At 31.2% G+C, this 23,479-nt stretch overlaps 2 protein-coding genes across 2 annotated transcripts; both read right to left on the bottom strand.

The window, feature by feature from the left end:
• Positions 1–47: 47 nt before the first annotated feature.
• Positions 48–3,999, bottom strand: LOC130967921 (ubiquitin-like modifier-activating enzyme atg7). Its single transcript, XM_057892973.1, has 14 exons — positions 3,728–3,999; positions 3,278–3,495; positions 2,950–3,141; positions 2,805–2,859; positions 2,624–2,718; positions 2,341–2,530; positions 2,152–2,251; positions 1,912–2,056; positions 1,671–1,829; positions 1,388–1,576; positions 1,025–1,219; positions 830–945; positions 568–724; positions 48–441 (listed from the first exon to the last, which is right to left on the bottom strand). Exons 1-14 carry the CDS (start codon positions 3,858–3,860, stop codon positions 262–264), a joined length of 2,124 nt encoding a protein of 707 aa, XP_057748956.1. The 5' UTR covers positions 3,861–3,999; the 3' UTR covers positions 48–261.
• A 1,032-nt stretch (positions 4,000–5,031) lies between these two features.
• Positions 5,032–11,026, bottom strand: LOC130965602 (probable amidase At4g34880). Its single transcript, XM_057890371.1, has 5 exons — positions 10,496–11,026; positions 7,893–8,107; positions 6,611–6,856; positions 6,124–6,310; positions 5,032–5,445 (listed from the first exon to the last, which is right to left on the bottom strand). Exons 1-5 carry the CDS (start codon positions 11,024–11,026, stop codon positions 5,032–5,034), a joined length of 1,593 nt encoding a protein of 530 aa, XP_057746354.1.
• Between the last annotated feature and the right edge of the window lie 12,453 nt (positions 11,027–23,479).

The following is a 23,479-nucleotide window of genomic DNA, read 5'->3' as shown; positions in this document are numbered from 1 at the left end:
CTCCTGTAAGAAATAAATGCCAAGACTAATTGATGAAATGAACAAGGTTGTCTTCAAAGATTTATTTATGCAGCAGAATTTAATTACCACAACTCTGGTTAGTTTGAGGAGATGACAAATTCTGAGTGGAAAGTTCTTTCCTTACAGCATTGTAAATTAGTTTTGTACATTTGACTATTTGGGAATATAGTTAACATAGGTAAAAAAGAATCATACAACTTACATAGATTAGTTTTATCTATGTACAACTGAGTGAAATTCTTAGATTTCAACACAGTCCTCATCACCACCACCATCATCATCATCTTTGTCCCAATCCAATGAGAACGCGGTGGCAGATTTCATCAACTCTGTTAGTCCAGTGAGATCCTCTAGGTATGTAGGATGATTTATTGCTTGTAGTATGAACTCCATCCCTTTGTTTCGATATTCCGATAAAACCTGAATGGTTTACAATTTTATAGAACAAAGGGATTAAGAAAATATGGAACCAGAGCAATGAATAGAAGCATACAACACTAACTAATAGAAGAGGCGTTATCAGACGCATACGCCACCAAAACTTACCGTATCGCAACAGGCTGTGCAGCTAGGAGACGAGTAACCTACAAGGGTCATTTGAGAAAATTGAGCAAGCGAACCGCGAATCTGATGAGGTAAAATACCAAGAGGTTGCTCACTAGTTCCAATGACATTGTTGCTAATATCACCTTCTGCAAATATCCTGAAAAAATAGTGAAGATGTGATGAGATTCATGTAGAATATATTTTTTTTTTTCAATTGTAAGCCTCAAATTTCATGCACAAAAATCAATCTTCGTTGAATTACCCTTCAGGATGATGCAAAATTGATACTAAAAGTTCAACTGCAAGGGCCGAAGCAATTGGAGCCAGTCCCGGTCGGGTCACCGTACATTGCTGGTCCAAGGTGCGGTTGGAGGTTGACTGCGGAAAGCATCTATGAATCAGTTACATATGTTATAATAGTTCAACACAACCACACTTAATGCTACAAGGAAATTACATCAGTCGGCGCTACAACATCATTGCAAAAATAACAGCCCAGTCTATGCTTTCCCTTTGCATCTTTTATTTTGTGCACATCAGCAGATGAAGAAATAGCAGTTTCAGCATTGAAGCCATGGGCATGACTAAAAGGACCAGCTCCATGCCGCATAACCAAGAAACTATCAAACCCTAGTGCCGCGGTAATGGTAATCTGCAAAAGGATAGGTAATATATAAATGTGCAAGCATGTTAGTCAAAAATACCAAATCAAACTATGGATGGGATAAGACATGCTTCTGTAAAAAATGCGAATCACGTGCAGGCAGTGACGTAATGTTATAGCGATAGATATACCATTAATGAGAATAAATTGGCCAACCTTGTTAGTATTGGCACAGAGAAGAGTTGGCAGCCATCGACTTTCCCTGGTATCTGTCAATAAGAAAACTGAATCATGAGCATCGATCAAATCGGACAAGCGCCTACAATCATTGAGCACACTCTCCTGTTCTTGGCTATTTACTGGATGTCCAGGCATCGGTATAGCCATAACAACACCTTCTGCTTCCTGAAAACGAAGAAAAAGAATGCAGTTAGGAAGGGAAAAAAGGAGGGGTTATCAGGTTTAGCATCTAGCAAAGTCCTAGAGATCAACAACTTACCACTGCAGGAAATATCCGTTTGAGGCTTTCAACGGCTGCTGTTGCTTTGAAACTACCACCGTTAAGACAGTCATCTAAAGTATATAGAGACTGCCTCAACGGGTTAGACATGGCCACCTTGCCATTGTCTACTAGAGTAATTTTTCTGACTCCCCATGCCTGAAAAAGGCAAAAGCATCATAAACTCTCTCCATGAGAAGAATTTAAACAATTGTAACTATATAACTTCCTCAATACACACCATAAGCATGCGTGCAACCTGGCATCCTAGAGTTCCTGCTCCAAGGAGAAGACACTTGACAGAAGATAAGGCACTCAAGTTTAGAGAAGGCAGCGCACGCCACCTTATAAGCTTTAAATTCAAATCTGCAGCAGATACGGCCAACCTGTAAAAACAGTAAAACAAAACAATAGAAGCGCTCATGAGGGAAGAAGCACTAGCTGATAAAATAAATGGGAGAAAACAGCAAAGGAAAGAAACCTTGTTGGATCCATGGACTGTGCAAGGCTAATACACCTAGGTACTTTTCTCCCCTTATTGAGTTCCCATCCAACTGCATTCGGCATGGTGTCCTTCCACCCTAAAAAATTAGCCCTTCAAGTAAGAACCTCAAGTTAAAATAGAAATAGATATGATATCGTAATTGTTAAACAATCAATGCATATCTACCTTCCGAAACAGTTATCAATGCTTCACCAACAAGGGATAATCCCATATCGGCAAAACCACGATTCTCTCTGTAGCATAAAAATTGAACAGACTTGAGATTCCACTTTGCAGAGATAAGTGCTAAGAAGTTGCGTAGAGGCCAGCCAGGATTATTTGGAAGATGACATGGGTCATAAAATCCAAAGAGGATCTGCCAATAAAATCTAGTAAATTTCATACAAGGACATCTGTATTTTCACAAAGGCTGCATTTAAGTATCATAACCAGAGTCAGGGTAAGCGACCTTGTGAGCATCGCTCTGACACGCATCCCAGTCTTTCAAGAGCCTAATAGTAGCACGCGATTGAGGATCCATAGTGACTAAAAAGAACGGAACATCTGCAACATTCTCTGTTATTAGGAAGCAGTGGAAACAAACTGTGACACTATACCCCAGTGCTTGACGAAATTAATGATATTTATACCTGCCGTTGATTTTGAGTTCCGCCACTCATTACAGGCAGTTGAGAGGGATTCTGCCTGGCATTTCACAATCAAACAACTAAACCAACGTTAGAGCGAACTTAAACAACGGTATAATATCAAATAATGATGAAAAACTCAGAGCACCTCGGCTGCGCTCAACCACTGAGAAGCTGGCCTTAGGTTAACCAAGGCTGCAGGAGGATCAAGCATCAGAGCTGGGAAAGCGAACCAATAGTGAAAGCTCCATTTTTTGAGGTCTGCAAAAGAAATAAGAAGGAATCTTGAAAGCATTGAACAGTCCTCCACAGCTTTTCCAGTTACTATGTCATTCCATATCTAAATTAACATCAAAAGTTAAAGGTTAAAAAAAACACGTGAGATTGATAATTTTAGTCCAAAAGTCTAAACTACTTTTCCACTTTGAACTATCTCATCTTTGAGATATCTATAAGAACTGAATTGAAGAGTTTACCTTTGCTGCCTCTTCCTTCAAGAGTTTCATTTTATCAAGTGCATGAAAACCTTCCACAGTATTAGTATTGTAAAGAATCCCAGGTACAGAACACTTGTTCCTGTTACCGGAGCTTGGTTCTGGTACCAATGAAGAATCACTTGATTCAGAAGGCAAAGACTCAGCTAGCAGAGTTAAATGATTTGACACTTGAGAATGTGAGCAAGGTGCATAGAAACCTATAAATTCAAGTAATAGCAGCATCTTAAATGGATGAATGAACCCACTAAAAAGATCATAAAAAAAATTAGTTTACATTTCAGCTCCAATAGGATTATGCTTATGCATGTATCAGAATAAATTACAAGAAAAAAAAAAGACTATAATTTTGATGTTGCCCTTTTGTTAAAGGGAGGAAATTTGTAAGGAAAAGCATGGTAGTTGGTAGAGAATCAAGAAAAGGGGAAGAACCAATGATGGGTAATGGAGAATCATCAATGCCGAGCTTGTTGAGCTTCAAGGAAGAGAATCTGTGCCAGAAGCCTTCATCGACGGAACTCTGCATCGGAGCGAATTGAAGCAAAGCTCCTTCCTTTTTCGACATGGCTTTCTTCAATTGTGTTTTGACTTTTGCTTCTTTCAAAACGGAATGCGAAGGTGAAGAAGATCTGGGTTGTTGTTGGGTTCCCAATCTTCTTGGGGTTCTTCAGTCAACAACCTTTGTGTTCATCAATGGAACTTGTTCTTCACTCTTTTGTTTCTTTTTTTTTCGGTTTGAGTTCTTCACCTACCAAACGGGCCGAATTAGATCTTTCTCATATGGGCTTTTTTGTTTCTATGGACCAGTTCAATATCTTAAACCAATAAAAAATATGTATATATGACCAATTTAAATCAGTCTAATTGGTAGACTATTAATCTAACTAAACAACCATTAGTAGTTCGAATTTCGCTTTGTTGTAAAGTAAGTAGTAACCATCGTTTAACGAAAAATCTTTAAATAAAGTTTTGATATGTGACGAATTAATTTTTAACTTACCAAATTAGGAGATACCGTAAAAAAATTATTTAATAATCATAGGATTTTAAGTATATTAATCTACGCTGACAAAAAAAAGCATTAATTTACTAAATAACTCATGTGCTGAAATAAGCTGAAATAGGGATTGCCACCAATATTTTTTCATTAAAATATTGTGAATTTATGACATAAATCATGTGCTTACATCTAATAACTTGAAACAATAAACTAATTAAACTTACGCATTGACAGCACCAAGATGCTACTTATTTCATTGCTTTCATCTCATAAGGGGGATGACAAAGCCACATCACTCACAACATTTTGTACTCATCACCTAATGTGTGAATACCATTACATTAAACAACAATTCTAATTAATTCGCCAATTTATTCAATTCATACAAATTTATTATAGAGTAATAGTATAAATAAGTCCTAAAAGATTTTGCGATAAATTTATAAGAAAAAAATATTAGGTAATAAGTCTCTAAAAAAATTTTGTAATAAACTTATAAGTCTTTGAAATAAAATAATAAATTTTTAAAAATTATAACACTGAACAAAGTTTTATTTCAAAAGAAAAAAAACGATAAGTTCAATGTTATAATTTTCAAAAACGAACTTGACTTTTTTTTTTTCTCAAGATGTATAAGTGGCCACAAAATTTTTCTTAAAAACTTAATTACCTTATATTTTTTAACGTAAAAATTTATAAGTGGATCTCAAAATCTTTTAGGACATATTTATCTTATTTAATATTTATTAAATCGAGCTGCTCGGCGGCTCCTGCCTTGTGGTAGTTGCAGTATGATTAAATCATCAGGAGGAGGCCTACGTTTCTTGGTAGCTTGTTCAAAAGAATAAGCAATTTCAATCAGAGTTGGTTCTGAATACTTTAATCCTCCAAAGGAAACACCCAATGGCATCTTCTCATTGTTGTATCCACCCGGCACTGTTATTGCTGGGTGACCACCAACTGCTAAAAATGGAACCAATTTTTGTCCCACATATATTAATGCATCAAGCTTTTTCTCCTTCATCATCTTCTCAAACCCATTTTCGGAAAGTGTTTCTAGATTTGATATTGCTTCTTGAACTTCTTTGCTTATTCCATCGAACTTGTTTGCATCTAGAAACATGTCTTGTGGATATTCAACGATTTTCTCCTGTACCAAGATAATTAAAATAACAATTTCGCTAAATAATCAACAAAAGTCTAGCCAACAACAAATTAACATATATTTTTAAAATTATTTAAAATTGGTTGGTTAAAAGTTGTTTACATATACTTTTTCTTAAGATAATAATAAATTATCTATACATGCACGGTTGGAAGTGCTAATTAATTTTGATGGTTTTTAGTTTGTGTGACGTTATATGTTTAGAGAAAAAGAAATCAACATTTAGATATTATTGACGGTTGAAAGTGTTTTAATATGTTTGATAAAATATATTTAATATTTTAATCTTTTAGATAATTTTTTCTGGATTACAAAAAAATATTTATAAGACAAAATAAGATATTTTAGTTGTTATTACTTCAAGTGTATGTAAATTAGTTTAAAAAAATGCTACATACAGGTAAAAATAATCACTAAACTAATCATTATGTATTGTGTATAAATATTAAATATATATATTTTATATTTTAATATTTATATTAATATTTTTATTTATACTTAGCATAATCGTTAATTTTATATCCAACTGTAAATATTTTTTACATTTAAAATTTATTAAAAAGGCCATTTTTGAAAAAGTTCTCCAAACATACAAGTCATTATATATAATTGTAATAAAATAATAAATAAATAAATAATTATACAAATGATGCATATACTTACAAGAACGTCGTGTTTATAGTTGAAGGTTATAAGATCTGCCAAGGATCTCACAGGTGAAGAGACGAGATTTTGCAGATAAGAATTCAAGTCTCTCTTGAGCTCAGCTAACAATGCTATCATTGCATTCTCATAAATTTCTTCACTCTTCTCAATTACTATGTCATCCACAAGTGTCGCACCTTCATCCCTGATTATATATTATTCATCAAGAAATTAATAATCTACTTACATTATGCTAAAATAATTCCGTTGTCATCTAATTATTTTTTTATATGAAAATATAATACTTTTTTATATTAATTAGCTATACGTACATGATAATAAATTCTTAGTAAACATTCACATGTTGTCTTTATGTAAAATTATTTAATAATTATTAAATATTAACTTTATATAAAAATAATGCATGTGAGTTTTCACTTAAATTCTTAGTTAAAATTAAAAATGTATAAATGTGGCATAATGTAAAGTGGTGATGCAGCAGAACCTCATTATTTGGAAGAGTTGTTGATATGTAGCATTCTCGACAGAATTTTCAGGAAAATTATTAAAAGAATCAGGGTATCTCAAGATTCCAAGTCTTTTTCCTTGTAGACCACGAGGATTCAGATATTGAGCATAGCCACCCTCTGGAATGTGTTTAGAGGCATTCACAGTTCCTTCATCTTTCTCATCTTTCCCTACAATTACGTCAAGAACATAAACTGCATCTTCTACCGTTCTAGCCACAGGCCTGTTCATCCAACAAAAAATTAATTAAAAGAGGTTTTTTTTTTTTGTTAAAGTCATATCCATTATTTCTCTCTCTTATCCTAATTAAGTGAACAATTATATCTAATTCAATTGCGTAAAATTAAATATTTTATTAATAAAAATAGATATGTGTAATACCTAATAAGTGTAATACAGTGAAAATTCATGTATAGCGTCTTTGTGTGAAAATAATAATTAAAAATTATTAGATAATAATTTAATTTAAATCTATCATATCAAATCATCTAACAGATCTTAACTATAAATTTTATATAAAAACAATTACATGAATCTCCATGATATATTATGGCCAGAGACAGAGACATCTTCGTCATAGAGGATTTTCACCCAATAATAAAGTTTAGAAAACAATTTAAAAATTATATATAAATGTGTATAAGTGTTTTCATTGTTATATTAGTTTCCGTAATAAAATATAAATTAAACTTTTGAGCTTTAAATTAAAAAATATTTTATTATACTTAACATACAATATTAATTATTTTATTAAATTTAATTTAATATCAATATAAAAAATTAATTAATTAATTAACTCAATACAAAAATCAATAAACAGCGATAATGAACTTTGTGTAAGACAGACCAACGAATTAATTACAAAACTGAAGTAAAAACATAAATTAAATTAAAAATATAAAGAATTAATTTTTGATTAGTTAATATCAATTAATTTTTAATTAATATGAGCCAACTTTAAAATTTAGGATTATAATTTAAAATTTAAAATTAAATATATAAAATTTAGGATAAATAAAATGATTAAAAAAACAAGAGTTGATTCGAGACATTACTCATTAAATTATGAGAAAGTATAGGGAGCCAATGGCCTAAGCGTACAATGTAGACAATGGAGGTTTAAGGAGTGTTGATTGCAAAAGAACGCGATATGATATAATGATGCGTGCATGTTCTTTTTGATTTGCATGCATATTATTATAAAATAATTTTTTTTCGTATGACGTAATAAATTTAAAATTGTATGATGCAATATGTACCCAACGGAATCTTGTCTTCGAGAAATAGGGACCACGCCGGATCTGCTAGTGAGGTTAACGGTGGGTTTGATTCCAACGACTGAGTTGTATGACGAAGGACAAATTATTGAGCCATCTGTTTCAGTCCCTAATGACACCGTTGCAAAGTTTGCTGCCATTGATATTGCTGATCCACTGCTTGATCCACACACTTCATTGCTCAAGTTATAAGGGTTCTGCATATGCCATCCATGCACCCATATCATTAATCAGAAATAAAAATATATAAAATGAAAGTATATATATATATATCACAAGGTAGGTTTGTAATATGTATGACTATTTATTTTTGGTGTACTTATTACTTAGGATTAGGGTTGAAAAAAAATTCTTCGAAGCAACGGATAAGAATCCTCCTATATACATGGAATAAGGACGAGCGCATATGTATGGCCTTTCACTCATCATTAGATCTATAACATTAATCAACTACCAAAAATTAAGTTATGTCATCGTGTTAATTAGAATTGTTTTTTTTTTATATTTTTTTGTGAAATTAATATTTTTATAATGATTATGTATGTTATGAATAATATTGGATTGATTTATTTTATAATTGTTATGTTATTATTTTTTGTTAAACTTTTTAAATATAAATTTTAAAGAATATTCATAGTTATATACAATTATTCGTCTTTTCTATCAAGATAATAAAATGGGACCTGCAATGAAAATGGAAAGACGACAAGAGACATTGTTTTAAACAGTGGTGTTCATGGATCATATCGTATCTACAGATCCGCAGTAAATATTCGCATTCGATTCAAAAATTGCGGATACGATTCGATTCGCAGATTGATCGGATCAGATAACATTCGATCCGCACCTTTTGCGGATCGAATAATGGATATCTGCTCTACGTTCACGGATTTGTAGATCCGCACAACCATAATTACAAAATAAATAAATATATATATGTTTTGGTATTATATTTACTTGTTTGTGTGTTTTAGTTAGTAATTATTATTTATATACTGTATTATTTTTTTTTTGTTATTTAGAAAAAAGTTTGATTAAAAATATTTTAGGAATAAATAAGTTTAAAAGTGTGAAAAAATATTTTTATTGAATATTTTACATAAAAAAATAATTAAAAAGAAAAAGTTCAATTATACGGATATAGTCGATATCCGATCCGCACATTTGCGGATCGGATTAGATCCGACACTAAAAAATGCAGATATCATATCTGATCCGATTTGATAGGAATTGTTCAAATCGAATCGAATTTTCGGCCATATCCAATTTAATCCGATCCACATACACCCTTATTTTTAAACAGAAGTAAAAATGAAAAACGGATAGAAAAAAAACCAACCCATAAATATTCATTGTCATCTCTAATTAGAATTTATATTTTGATTAGCATATTGGATAAAATTTGAATCTTATTTTTTCTACAATAATAAAATGATAAGTCATAAATTAATATATGAAAAAAGTGAAGATGATTACTTTTATATGGATTAATTTTAATTTGTTTTATATTCCAATAATGTATATTTTATATGAGTTACTGATTAATTTAATGATTAATTTTTGGACACACATAACATAGTTCATCAAAATAACTTATAAGGATTTAATATATTTAGTATCATAAAGTTATTAAATACAACAATTTCCACAATAATTAATGATATCGATAATGATAGAGAGATAATACCTAAAGTTATTTTATATAATATAATATTTATAATTTTATAAACACAACATTCATAATTATATACATATTTATTTCATCTAAAATTATATAATTATTCTAACAATAATTAATAATACTAAATAAAATAACTTTAAATTATTTAAACTGATTTATTACTGTCTCTCAAATATTATTGTTATAATATATTTAGGTGTACTCTAAAAAAAATGATATATTTATTTAGTGTAGTAAATTTTTTTAAAAAAGTTCTTGTTCTTTACTAACTAGAAGTTAGAAGTCGTGGTTGAATAGTAATAGATTGACTTTCCTGATTTAGCAGCATAACTAACTTGGTGACAGTTATATTTAGTTATGCTGCCAGTTAAGTTAGTTAGTATGTGTTGGTTAACTTACTACTGGAATTAGATATTAATTATTGCTCGAGTTAGAACATAATTGTAGACAAAAAATATTTAGAGAATCATCAAAATTTATTATTTTTGTTTATCAATTAATTATTAATATTAAAAAATATAAAATAAAATATATTATTAAATTATTAGAATATCAAAAATAATAAATTGTGATAGTGTTTAATATTTTTTGTTGTAGACTTGTAGTTTAGTTTGTTCAGTTAAATTAGTTGTATATAAACTAATCAATATATACATAGTTTTGTAAAGTTTGTTTCATCATTTAATGCATGCGGAATTTCATTTCTGATTCATCAGAAGCTTGCTCCACTATCTCGCCTCTTCTCACTTGCCACCTTCCAAACCTGCACTTAGAAAGTTTTTCCACTATATATTTTTTCCTTTCCTAAATAGGAAACAAATTAAAATTATTAAGCAATTTAAAATCTTAATTAATTAAATTTATTGGAAAAATAAAAATAAAAATAAAAAATGAGGTTAATTACCTTGCCTTGGCCACCATAGGCAGACCAACCACCAGGCATATTGTAAGACCTAAAGCCAGCCCATTCCTTCAGGGTGGCTTTGCCAATAATGATGGCCCCAGCCTCCCTCAACTTCTTCACCACAAAAGCGTCCTCCGCCACCACCGACCCAACAAGCGCATACGAACCGGCCGTCGTACTCATTTGGTTTTTTTTGTATACAATGTTGTCTTTTACCAACACCGGTATTCCACTCAACTTTGTCCCTTTTTTTCCGGCCGCGCGCTCTTGGTCGGCTTTCTCAGCCTCAGATTCTGCGTCCGGATTTAGATCCGAGACGCCACTAAGGATAGGGTTTCTTTTAAAGATCTCATCTTTATACAACTTAACTAGTTGCTTTGATGTGATTTCGTTTTGCGCAAAAGCGCTTTGGATTTCGTCGATGGTTGCTTCTTTTAGTTGAAACACTGCATGAACATGGCTTGTTGCAATGATCATGATGAGTAGTGTTTGAAGAAGCAGCAATGAGAAGAAAAAGAAAGCCTTTGCCATATTAGCTTTAGCGAGTTCTATTTAGTGAGTAGTGTGTAGTTTGCACCATGCATAGGGTTGCTTTAAATAGAGTTCTGATTTCACTCCCTTCCAAATCATTAATTATTTTTAACGTGTACAAATTTTTACTCTAAATTACTTAAAATAGTTATCAATGGAATAGAATATTACGAAAATCTATAGTCATACCTTAAAATAAAGAAAAAAGGACATACATGATTTGTAGAGTGTAATACACAAAAAAAAGTATATATAATAAGAAGTTAAAGCCAGATAATAATTAGATATCATTTGGTAAAATAACTTTTATATTTTCTATAGATAATTTATTAAAGTTGGTCTTAAAAAGAATTTTTTTTAAAAAGTTGTAATACTTATGTTTAATAAATTAGACTGAAATTGACTTTTAATAATATAAATAATAATTATATTTGATAAAAAAATTTTAAAATTTAAAGTAACAATGAAAAATATAAATAGAGAGAAAATTTTGATCATCAATAGAATTTGATGTACATTAATATAATTTAATTAAGGATAAACCTAAATATTTATATTCATATATTAAATTATGTTAAAATTTTTAATTTTAATAAATATAAACTAATTTTAAAAATTAACTCTTTAAATATTTTTAACTTCTAAAAACTATAAAGATAAGATATAACTCATAATCTTTCTAAACAGCACAAAAAAATATGAGATTGTTTAAAGAAATCATCTCTAATGACTAAATTAGTCATTATATTTATATAAATATTTATACATATTATTATTTTTTTATAAAATATCAACTATTAAAATAATATTCGCATACCTCTTAATTGTATTTTCATTTGCGTCCGCCCTGAGGAAGTTCATTGTGTAACACCCTACCATACTTAATCTTATGCTTAAATTATAAGACTGAGATAGTAAGATATTACGACCTCTAAAATATATATATAAAATAGAGAAAGAGATACTTAACTAGGAGCATTGAAAAACGGGTAAAACAAGATCGCAAAATTCAAAAGCGCAACCCTCAGAAAACGTGGTTACTTGCGTGAGAAGAAAACTAAAGTTCAATAACATATATGTATAGATGATATGAGTAGAGGGCCAAGAACACAGCATAACTAGCTCCTGACTCAGCATGCGAAGTCAAGGCTAGTCGGAGAACCTATACGTACATATATAAACATAATAATAACCCAAAAGAACATGTTCAAAACTCTAGTTCAATTCTCCATAAAACCTCTAAGAGGTACATAAACAAAGTATTCTTACATACAAGAGGAGAAACTATACATATATATACATCAAAATAACAAAAGGAGACCCCAAAGTAAACCACTTCGCCGCAGAACCTTCAGACGCCTACCGAGGAGCCACTCGACCTGCATCTGAAAACAACAATATAGTATGGGGTGAGAACCGGAGGTTCTCAGCATGGTAAAGGTGCCACACATATAATATATAAGGTCTTGGGAATGCCAAAGGCAATCCTAGAACTCTAACATACAGTTATAAAACTTAATTTCTAAGCAGAAGCCATAAAAAGAGGTAGGTAATATAAAACATTCCTAGACTTACTCACTTTTAAACCTAACATCAACTCCAACCCATTTTACCCTTTCTCCACTCCTCCGTCATCCATAAATCATGTAGAGACAAGCAACCAGATAAATTCACATACAAGAAGAAGCAGATAGAGCAAGTAGCAAGTATAGCAGGTAGCAGGATATATATTCAGTTAGGCAATCTCAGATAATACATAGCAATCAAAACAAACAAATGCGCATGATGCATGCATGTCCTATGACTGTTGATATCAACTATCGGTTACGTAACCATCCCGACATGTTCTCAAGCTCAGAATACACCATGGGGAGGACCCCAAGCTGACATAGGAAAAGAATGCCCCAAACTCAATAATATCCATGGGACGAATCCCAAGCTGACATGGGGAGAAGAGACAACACCCCAAGCTGACATGGGGAAGGAATACCCCAAGCTGACATGGGGAAGATAGTACCCCAAACTCAATAATGTTCAATCATTAGCGTACATATGCAACTCCGGCATACTCGCGACATTACTGCACTTTCTCAATAAATATCACGGGAAAATCCCGGCTGACATGGGGAAGACAACGCCCCAAGCTCAGGTTATTCAATCATGTCTTACAATTTATCATTTTCATTCTTAATACTAATTCATGTCTCAATCTCGTCATCCTCCATTTCACTCAACTCATTGATTATACATTTTTATTATTCTTGACTAATTAATATCATCAAGTCTCAATTTCTTACATTACTCTCTTCCTTCATCTTATCGAATCAAATACTATCTTCTCCAATTATTAGTTATCTTTCTTCATCTCTAAATTACCACCGTTTAACTTTAAATGTGTCCTAAAGATAACTTACACACTTTTACTTACCTACGTTCATACATACAGTCAAATTTGGACATACCTTTTGGATCTAAATCAAAGTTTTACCGCCTTTGGATTAGAATTGAATTTTATAACAAATTCAATAAAAATTCGCTGCTGCACTTAAGAAGATTCAGAAAAATATAACAGGAAGCTCTGTTTTTGTAAAATCTATAACAAATTCAATTCTAATCCGTTACTCCTAGATTTTGGTGAGGATACACTTTACACCCCTAAATTTTAGGAAAAATATGTTTCAGGTTCATAGCACTTCGTTTGGTTAATTTAAATGTCAATTGGAATTGCTGCCCTATTTTTAGTAATTGGTTCTGAATTTTCTGTGAACAGCCCAACTTCCAAGAGACATAACTAACTCTACAAAGTAGCTATGGATATGAAATTGGTGCTCAATTAAAGTAGACTCATAGATATTCAAAATCTCTTTGAAATCAACTCAAAATTTTGTTTAAATCAAAAGTTATAGCATCTAAAAATTGGTATTGCAGAACCAGAAAACCAGAAAATTTTGCAGTAACCACTAAACTTCAAAAATTCATATCTTTCAAACCACTTGGCCAAATTTCATGAAATTTTTATGGGGTAATCTTGACTTATATTAATTTGTTAGGAAAATGGGTTGGTTCAAAAATCATGCCCAAATTATTCCCAGTTCTCGTTTTAAATTGCTGTCCAAATAGTTTAGAAATTTCTGCAGCAAGACTTCTCAGTTTCACTAACCAAATTTAGTCCTCTAGGTTTTCAACTTATACTAATCCACCATTCCTCTTATTCATCACCTTATCTACTTAAATTATATCACAACCCTACCCCGAAATCTCAGTTCCATGTACCTATCAAAAATCACCATGATTTATATCATACAAGCTCACTTTAAAGCATTAAAATTCTGCACTTCTTTTAACAATAATAAACCAACCAATCAACAGAATTTCAACAACAACAACAATCTTATTAACTCATCACCACAATATTAATCAAAATAACCATACCAACAATTCCACATAAACACCACTCAATCTCAACCATATCATTAAATTACCATAATCATTAATCCTTCATCCATCATCATTATACTAACTTACATATATATATATATATATATATATATATATATATATATATATATATATATATATATATATATATATATATATATTTGCATTCAACCCACATTATCAATTACTCAACACATGTCCACATCAACTTGTCTATCAATACCATAAAGACTAATAATTTAACATAATTAATCGTTTCAACTTATCTTATAGTGCTCTAGCCCAAGTTTTCACAAAACCTTACATATTAAACACGCAAAACATAAACCATACCTTAGCCAATTACGATATTTAGTCCAAGGCAGCCCCCCAAGTCACCACACAGCCCCTCAAGCTTAGAGAAACCCACCAAAATCTTAGCTCCAATCACCACCAAGCCTCCAACATATACACATATACACCTAATTTCACATATATCACCATACATACTCAAAATTCACATTTAACATACTAAAACTGAAATTGGCTAAGGTTTATGAACCTTACCTTGTATGTGTCTCAATCGAACCAAAGCTCACTCATTCCTCAACTCAATTTGATTCTATAACATCAGTTTATTCAAAATCTTAACACCCAAAAATCTTACTATTATCGAATTGAAGAAGAGATAATAGAAGCTGAGATTTTGATTTTCTCATATTGAATGGTATTGAGCTTTGTAGAGCTTATCACTGCGGTTGCGTGGCCGCAAACGATGCAGCAATCGGAGTTCCGAATCAAAAGTTATGTGGATTTGAATTTGTGGTGAGGGTTTATGAGTTTGCATGTGTTCTTCCCCTTCCTTGGTGTTGCTTCAGCGTTTATGCTGAATGGAAGAAAGAAGAATGCTTTTTCTAAAGTGAATTTGGGCCGTTGGGTTGGGCTTGGGCTTATTCTGGGTCCGGTTTGACTAGTTCGGCTCATTCGACCCAATCTTGGGCCAAATCCTTTAAAATTGGTGTCAAAATTTTCGTTTTAATTAGCTCTATATTATTTTACTAGTAAATTTGCATTTCTAATTTTTTTTTTATTAAAATTAATTTATTGATTAATTATTTGCTAATTTAGCAGAGTTTACACATTGAATGTGTCCTGCATCCAAATGTACTTCACAATAAATTTATCGATGCAGTCTGTAGGAAGAAAGATACATAATAGCTCCTCAAACTAAGTCTATGCAGGTCGAGCACCTTCAATGTACTTATTAAAGTTCGTCAGACATCTACTAAAATACTTACCATCGATTAGGAAGCCTAACCGATGTGTTACATTCTGTAGAATAATCATGCACACTCTGAATGACATATGAAAAATATGCGTCTCTAGACGCAATCTCTCCACAAATGTATTGACTAGCGGCTCATTCAACCTAAACCACTGGTCATTCAACCTCACAAGATGGTATAAGATGAATATTTGCAAGCTAAGTACAGTATGATCTTATCATCAAGGAGCATTCTATACTACCTTCTTATGCTGGTAATACATGGGTGAACTGCATAATGATAAAAAAATTTAAGAACCATAATAATTAATAAAATAATACATTAAATGAATTTTAAATTATGCATGTCTTTTTGAAAAAAATACAAATACCCAAAATTATAATCTTACAATATTCATATATTAAATAAATTCAAAAAAATCAAATCCAAGCTAAATCTAAAATTACCTGACTCGAAAAATTCTAATAAAAAATTAATATAAAATATATTACAATCCTAAATTATTATTATCACTGATACTTTTATTTAAAACAAATTTTAACTAAACTTCTAGTCACTAATTATTCTAACATTTATAACTTACGAATTCTAACAAACTTTTTAATTGTTATTCTAACTAACATTTATAATCACTACTCTAAGTAACATTTGTAGTTTTAAAATTCTAACAAACTACTAAATCACTACTTTAACTAACATTTGTAGTTTAAAAATTCTAACAAACTTTTATAATATAATCAAATACTCTAAGAGACTTAATATTACTAACATGCATTTTTAATTTATCTTGAAGAACATAGATTTTGTTTACTAACCTCTTTATTGATACTACCAGCAATATGAACAACTCCGTCCAATTGATAGATAGAATATGAGTCGTCTTCCATATCCGCAGTTTTGAATTTTATCGTGTTGTGGTCTCGCTTTTTTTCTCTCCCGTGTGTGTGTGAGATGGGGAGGGAAGAAATTCTAATTGTAATTCGAAACTACCTTATTCAAATTATATATATATATATATATATATATATATATATATAAATCGAATCTAATTCATTCGATTTACCTTGGTAGATAAATCAAATTCAGTTGATTCGCACTATAAGAATTTGATAAATTAGCGATGAGCTTTTGTGAGAAATATTTTTGTCACTAGTTCGTGACTAACTAGCGAAGAATTAGTGACGCACTAATGACAAAATTAATGAATGGTCACAAATATCATAAACTTGAAAAATGTAACTGATTAATGAGAGATTTACGAGTAAGTTTGTTTCTCGTAAATTGAGTTTTGTAGCTAAAAAAAGAGCGAAAAAATTTTTTCTCACTAATTTGTCACAAATTAATTAGCGAGCGACAATATTTTAGCAAATCAGTCACTGAGAAGTTTAATCGAATAAAACTAAAATAGCAAGAGATATTGTTGTCACCATTCCATCGCAAGTGTTTGATATACAATTAGCGAGAAACAAAAAACATACTAGTTCATCGCAAAATAAACTTTGTACGAAAAGGCTAATTAGTAAGGAACAATGTTCCTAGCCAATCTGTCATAAAGACTTGAAATGCATTTTGCGATGGACAATTTTCTAACTAATTTATTACCAAAGTTTTTATTTTTAGCGAGCAAGTAGTTTCTCGCTAATTTGTCGCATAATATTGTAAAATTCAAATTAAGTTAGAGGCGGAAAATAGTCATCGCAACAGATAAATCATTCAGTTAGGGAAGTGTTCCCTACTAATTAGTCGCTAAAGTTGAAATATGGATATTGAGCACCTAGGACCTCAATAGCGAGAAATTTGTGACCTTTTAACAACTGATACACTTCATTCGCTAATTTCAAGTTGCTAATTAGTAGGCAAAATACATTTGTCGCTAAGTTGTCGTAAGTTTAATTTAGCGAAGCGACTTAACAACTACAATCTTGTTGCAAAACAAAAGCTATACCCTACCTAATTTGTAGCAAATTACTCGCTAATTTCATTGGAAGTTTGTCGCAGAGTTATAACAAATCTAAAGTTAACTGGGAAAATTTTAGAAGTAAACTGGTCAAAATTGAGTCAGTAATCAAAAGTTTATTTAGTGAGAAATTAGTGATTACTTAACAACTGATAGACTTTCTTCGCTTATTTCATGTTGCTACTAATTTATGAGAAAAAACGTTAGTCCTTATTTTGTTCTTATGTCATGTTGCTACTAATTGATAATCTCTATATAAATCCATGAAAAATTCATGAAAAGTTTGAAGTAAATTTGCCAAATAAGATAATGTAATTTGTCACAATTTTGTCACTAATTTAAAACTATTTTAAATGAGAGAATAATTAAAGTCCCAAAGTCGTGACTAATTAGTTAGTTAATTTTTATTTTTTTAATAACTAATAACTTACAATATTTTAGTAAGATACCGAGTCTCAAAAATCTCACAAACAACTCAAATAAAAAACTTTTTCTTAAAAAAGCATTTTGCTGCAATTAGATCACAAATTTATCGTTATTTTTAATTGGAGGTTTGATGTTATTTTGAATTGACGTTTAAAATTAATATAATTTAAAGATAAATTTAAAATTTTATTTTTAAGAAATGGGAGCATAATGAATTTTCCGTCACAAAATATACTATAAAAATATATAATATATAAGATAATTAAATTGTTATATATGAAGATTTATTTACATATGATCGTACAAGTTTTATTATTAATTAAAATTATTTAGAAATTTATTCAATAAAAATTAAGTTGAATTAGCTCTTGAATTAATTAGCATTGTCAAAATGGGCCAAATTCATTAGACTAACACGTTTACTTTAATTAAATAGATGAGTATTTGACGCTAAAAAAATACTCGTAAAAATACGAGTCTAAATGACTTAGCTCGATTAACCAGAAAAAAATAGCAAATTAAGATGGCCGACTTTTAGGCCAAATGGATGCTTTTTTTTAATAAGGTAGTACATTTTTTTAGGACTGACCTGAAATTTGACCAATCCCTTAAAAAAAATTGACATGGTTAACTCAAAAATATTTTTTTTGTGGGTAATATTATTTTTTCAAAATTGTTCACCCAAAAAATTAGAGTTTTTTTCGAATTAAAAAAAAAAAATTTAACTAGGCTGCATTTTTGGTAAAATTGAGGCCCATAAATAAAAAAATTTTAATAACTAAACTACATTAATACAAAAAATAATTGAAAGCATAGGAAAGAAATGAGAGGAAAAAAAACTTAACCATTTTGTAAATTACTTCATCATCATTCTTGTTATTAATTTTTTCATCATCTTCCTCTCCAACACTAAACTTGAAATGATTACTTGTCCTTAAACAACAATTAAAACAACGGTGATAGAATTTGTGATCAATCATAAATGTCTTCAAAAAGTAATGTGAATAATGCATGCTTTTATTCAACTAACGCAAGCAAAATTAAAGACTAAATAAAGTGACTAAAAACAGAGAGTGTGATTGTATGAATAAGTGGTCATGCATGGTACATTGCATGGGAATTATGTGCCAAAACCAAATTTGGTTTGATACTTTTATCTTAAAATTATGCAAGGACCCTAGTGAAGATTAAAATTCAAATTGTTATATGGTAACACCAAATTTGTTTTATGCAATCACATGCAAATTATTTGAAGGTTAAAACTATGCAAAGCAAGAAATTTTGTTACTAATGGTTGGGTTGCCTCCCAACAAGTGCTCTTTTAATATAATTAGCTTGACTTTTGGTTCTTGAATTTTCTTCCTCTTTTTTCAATAGGTTAAGCTTCAAAAAAGAATAGGAGAAAATTGATGCCCCCAGATTTGATTTTTTTCTAACAAGCTTTCTTTTATTGTTATTAGCTTGATTCAACTTGCTTGTTGGGATAGGAATTTGATTGCTTTTTGTTGACCTTCTTTTCTTCATGGATATTGTCTTTTATTTATTGGTCATAATTCTTCTTTCAGTGCTTTTCTTGATTGCCTTCACTTCTTCCTTTTTAAGGTTTAGGTGTTGTGTAATGGTTGGAGGATATCCTTTATCAAGAACTTCTTGGATTGATGATTCAATGAAATCACCCTCCATACAACTTTCTGCTTCATTGGAGTATGGACTCCTTTGGTTAATTTTCTCCCTTTCTTTTGTAAAATTTTGCATTACTTCTTTTGGGAGGATATAGAATTCTAGGCTTGTATGCCTCCACAACCTCCTTCTTCATTGAAATTTCACTCGACACAGGGGTTTCTTGGTCTTGCTCTTGCACTTCTAACTCTTCCTTTGTAACCACTTCATTTTCCTTGCTAAACACTACTCCATTTCTCATGATTATGGCCTTGAATTCCTCCCTTGGGTTAGGGAGGGCATTGGTTGGTTTCTCAGTAAGATATTGTGTCATTTGTCTTATATGCACTTCTAAGTTTCTCCTTGAGGCTTCTTAGTTTTTTCTATTTACTCTGGACTCTTGAATGAAACTATTGATAGTTTGAAAAAATAGTTCTGATGCTAGCTCGAGAGATAAAGGTCGAAAATAGTTTTGTGGATATGTAAGTGCTGTAGTGAAGTTGTTTTGAGGGCTATGGAATGAGTTTTGTGGGTAGTAAAATAAATTTTGTGAATTTTGAAAGGAGTTTTGTGGGTAGTGAAATGAGTTTTGTGGATTTTGAAAGAAGGTTTGTGTATAGTGAAATGGATTTTGTTGGTGGTGAAATGATTGAAATGGATTTTGTGAATTTTGAAAGGAGTTTTGTGGTAAGGTAGGGTCAAGTGAAAAATCATGAGAAAAAATTAGACAATTTTGCATGAATGAATCCAGTGTTTGTTGTAGTTTGTCTATGGCACGATCAAGAAATGATGGATCTTGATGGATGGGATATGAAACATTGAAATTTCTTTGGTTTTGATTTTTCCAACCATCATTTGGATAGTTGCTCCATTCATAGGAGTATGAATCATGTTGTGGTCCTGGGAAGTACTCCAAATGGTTTACTTGCTCATTCTTTGTTCTTAATATTCCCACCCACAATCAGGATAATAGCATGACCATTTTGTGGTGGAGAAAAATATACCATGTAATTTTCTTGCTCAAAGGGTAATGTAAATTCTATTTCTCCTTGATAATGTAGAAACACAATCACCAAGATATAGGAAAATTGAAATTTCTTATGTCAGAAGTAGAAAATTCTATAGTGAGGCAATAACACAAACAGTTAAGTGGCGAAAGAAAAGAAATCATTGAAAGCAAGTAAATAACTAGAACAACAAAAAATGAAAAAAATGTCTAATCTAGATAATCAATCAACCGGTAGTTTGTTAATCACCGTTAATCCCCGAGAACGACGCCAAGAACTTGATACAGAATTTCCGCATATCTACCAATAAGTGCATCAATTTGCATCAAGTAATACCATGGTGAGTGGGTTATCATTCCCACGAGAATTAATGGATTAAGCAACAAATGATCAATTGATTATTTGATGCGTGAGCATCTTATACCCTTTTCTAGTCATTTTTATACTATTTTTGTTAGATTTTAATTACTTTTGCTTGATTTTAGTGCAAAATTCATCCTTGGATGCTACTTTGAGTTTTTCATGTGTTTTTATGGTTTTAGGTGAAGTTCGGAGCAATTTGGAGGAGTCTGGAGCAAGAGAGAAAAATGCTGGCAGTACTCTCCCTGGGCGCTGAACGCCAACCTGGCGTTCAACACCAGCAGGGGCCAAGAAACCAGAACATAAGCTTCCCTCCCTGGCGTTCAACGCCCAATCCCAGAGTTGAACGCCAGCAAGCAGCCTGAACCACACTCAATTGGGCCTCCAAGTGGATTTAGCACTTATTAATTTTATCTTTGTAGTCTTTATTTTTAATTAATATCTTTTAGGTTTAGCATTTATTATTATGTTAGTATTTAAAGGAAAAGATCAATTAGGTTTATGATCTTCTTCCTTCGGTACTTTTTAGAACCCTATTTTCTCCGTAAGTTATGAGCAACTAAACTTCTTGGTTAAGGTTAGGAGCTCTGTTTATTTATATGGATTAAGATTATTATTCTTCTATTTTAATTAATATTTGATTCAATTCTAAGGTGTTGTTTTCATTCTTAATCTTATAAATTTGGGTGGAACGAGAGTACGACCCTTATTCTACATGAGTTCTTGTGATTCTCGAGAGAGCTATCTCGCTTGAGCTACAGCTTGAAGACACTCCTCCTAAACTGCTAATTACATGAACTAATTGGGATATGTGACATAAAATTCTGTTAACTTTGGGTAATTGAGGTTTTTGTGGCGCTAAACTAGTTTTCTGAACTTCAACCTCTGATCTGAGTTGAATGACCACGAGAGTGGCTTTTGGTGAGGATTAGAGGAGATTGAATCGCTAAGAGATTAGGGTTTAATCACTTATGGTTTGTCATAGAATGAATCACTCATTGTTAAAATAGTTGGTAAAACGTTTTAATCTGGAAAAGTAAACATCTCTGAGACCTTAACTATTTTCTTATATTGATTTTACACCAAACCTTTAATTGCTTTCTTTATTTCTCTTGTTTATGCATTTTCAACAACCACTCCTTTTACTTTTTGCCTGACTAAGTCCAACAGGATAACTATTTCTTGCTTAGTCTGACAATCCTCATGGGATCGACCCTTACTTACCTAAGGTATTACTTGGATGACTCAGTTCGCTTGCCGATAAAGTTGTGCGAGTTCTAATTTTGTGCACCATTATTCTAGTTAGACAATTCATATTTGGATTATGATTAATCAAGTAAATTGGAATTGAAATGACTTAACAAAGAAATAAATAAAAGCAATAAATGACTTGAATGTAAATGACAGGAATGTAAATCACTAGAAATGTAAATTGCAATAATATAAATGACTGAAAAGTAAATGACAAGAATTAAGAATGGAGAGAACATTGGGATCAAGAGATGTTGCATTCTTAGGATCAATAGCTCTCATCGCCACTTCAATATGCAATCATTGATCTCTTGGCAAATCATAAGTAATTGAATTTCAATTCCTTGACAATCCAATTTCTCTTGACTTGATTAGTTGCCAATTCCTTGATCAATCCCTTACGAAAAAGAGATGAAGCCTATCCTCTGATTTAGTGCCACATAATTTTATGAATCTAAATATGGATTGATTAAATGTCACGTATCAAATCTAAATCCAAAATCACAAGAATTGGAAGAAAGAGTTTTCTAGTTTTGATTCCATGAATTAACCTTTCCAAGTGATCATAAAACTCAAATTGGATTTAAACTATCTTCCAATAAATTTAGTTCCTTTGCTGAAGAATAAAAACTCTTTCTAAAGAAGTAAATGAAAGATGAATTGAAGATGAAGAAGAAATCACATTAACCCATTAAAATACAATAGAGCTCTTTCCCCAATAATGAAAACTAGAAACTCATAACTTTAGAATTATAAAATGGGTAAGAAAAAAGATGGAAGAAGAGAAAGTGAGAAAGAGGATAAGAGAGACCGAAGACTCCTCTTCAAAGGTCCTTTTCTCAAGGTATCTAAGGTCCTATTTATAAGCTATCCTAAATTACAAATTTAAATAAAATTCAAATTACAATCAAATGCACTTTCTAACTAACTATCACTAGTGACCTTCCTTGTTTGATAATGGGTCTTTTGTGGCATTAATTGATTGTGAATTATGAATTGTGACTTGACTTAGATGGAATTGTGTTGGATTTGTGAAGTATTGATTTTTCTCTTGGAGGCTTGAAACATTGATGAATAAATGAAGGAATTG

This window comes from Arachis stenosperma, chromosome 3 (assembly GCF_014773155.1).
Source record: "Arachis stenosperma cultivar V10309 chromosome 3, arast.V10309.gnm1.PFL2, whole genome shotgun sequence".
NCBI classification, from domain to species: domain Eukaryota; kingdom Viridiplantae; phylum Streptophyta; class Magnoliopsida; order Fabales; family Fabaceae; genus Arachis; species Arachis stenosperma.
This window is presented reverse-complemented; position numbering and strand designations above follow the sequence as displayed.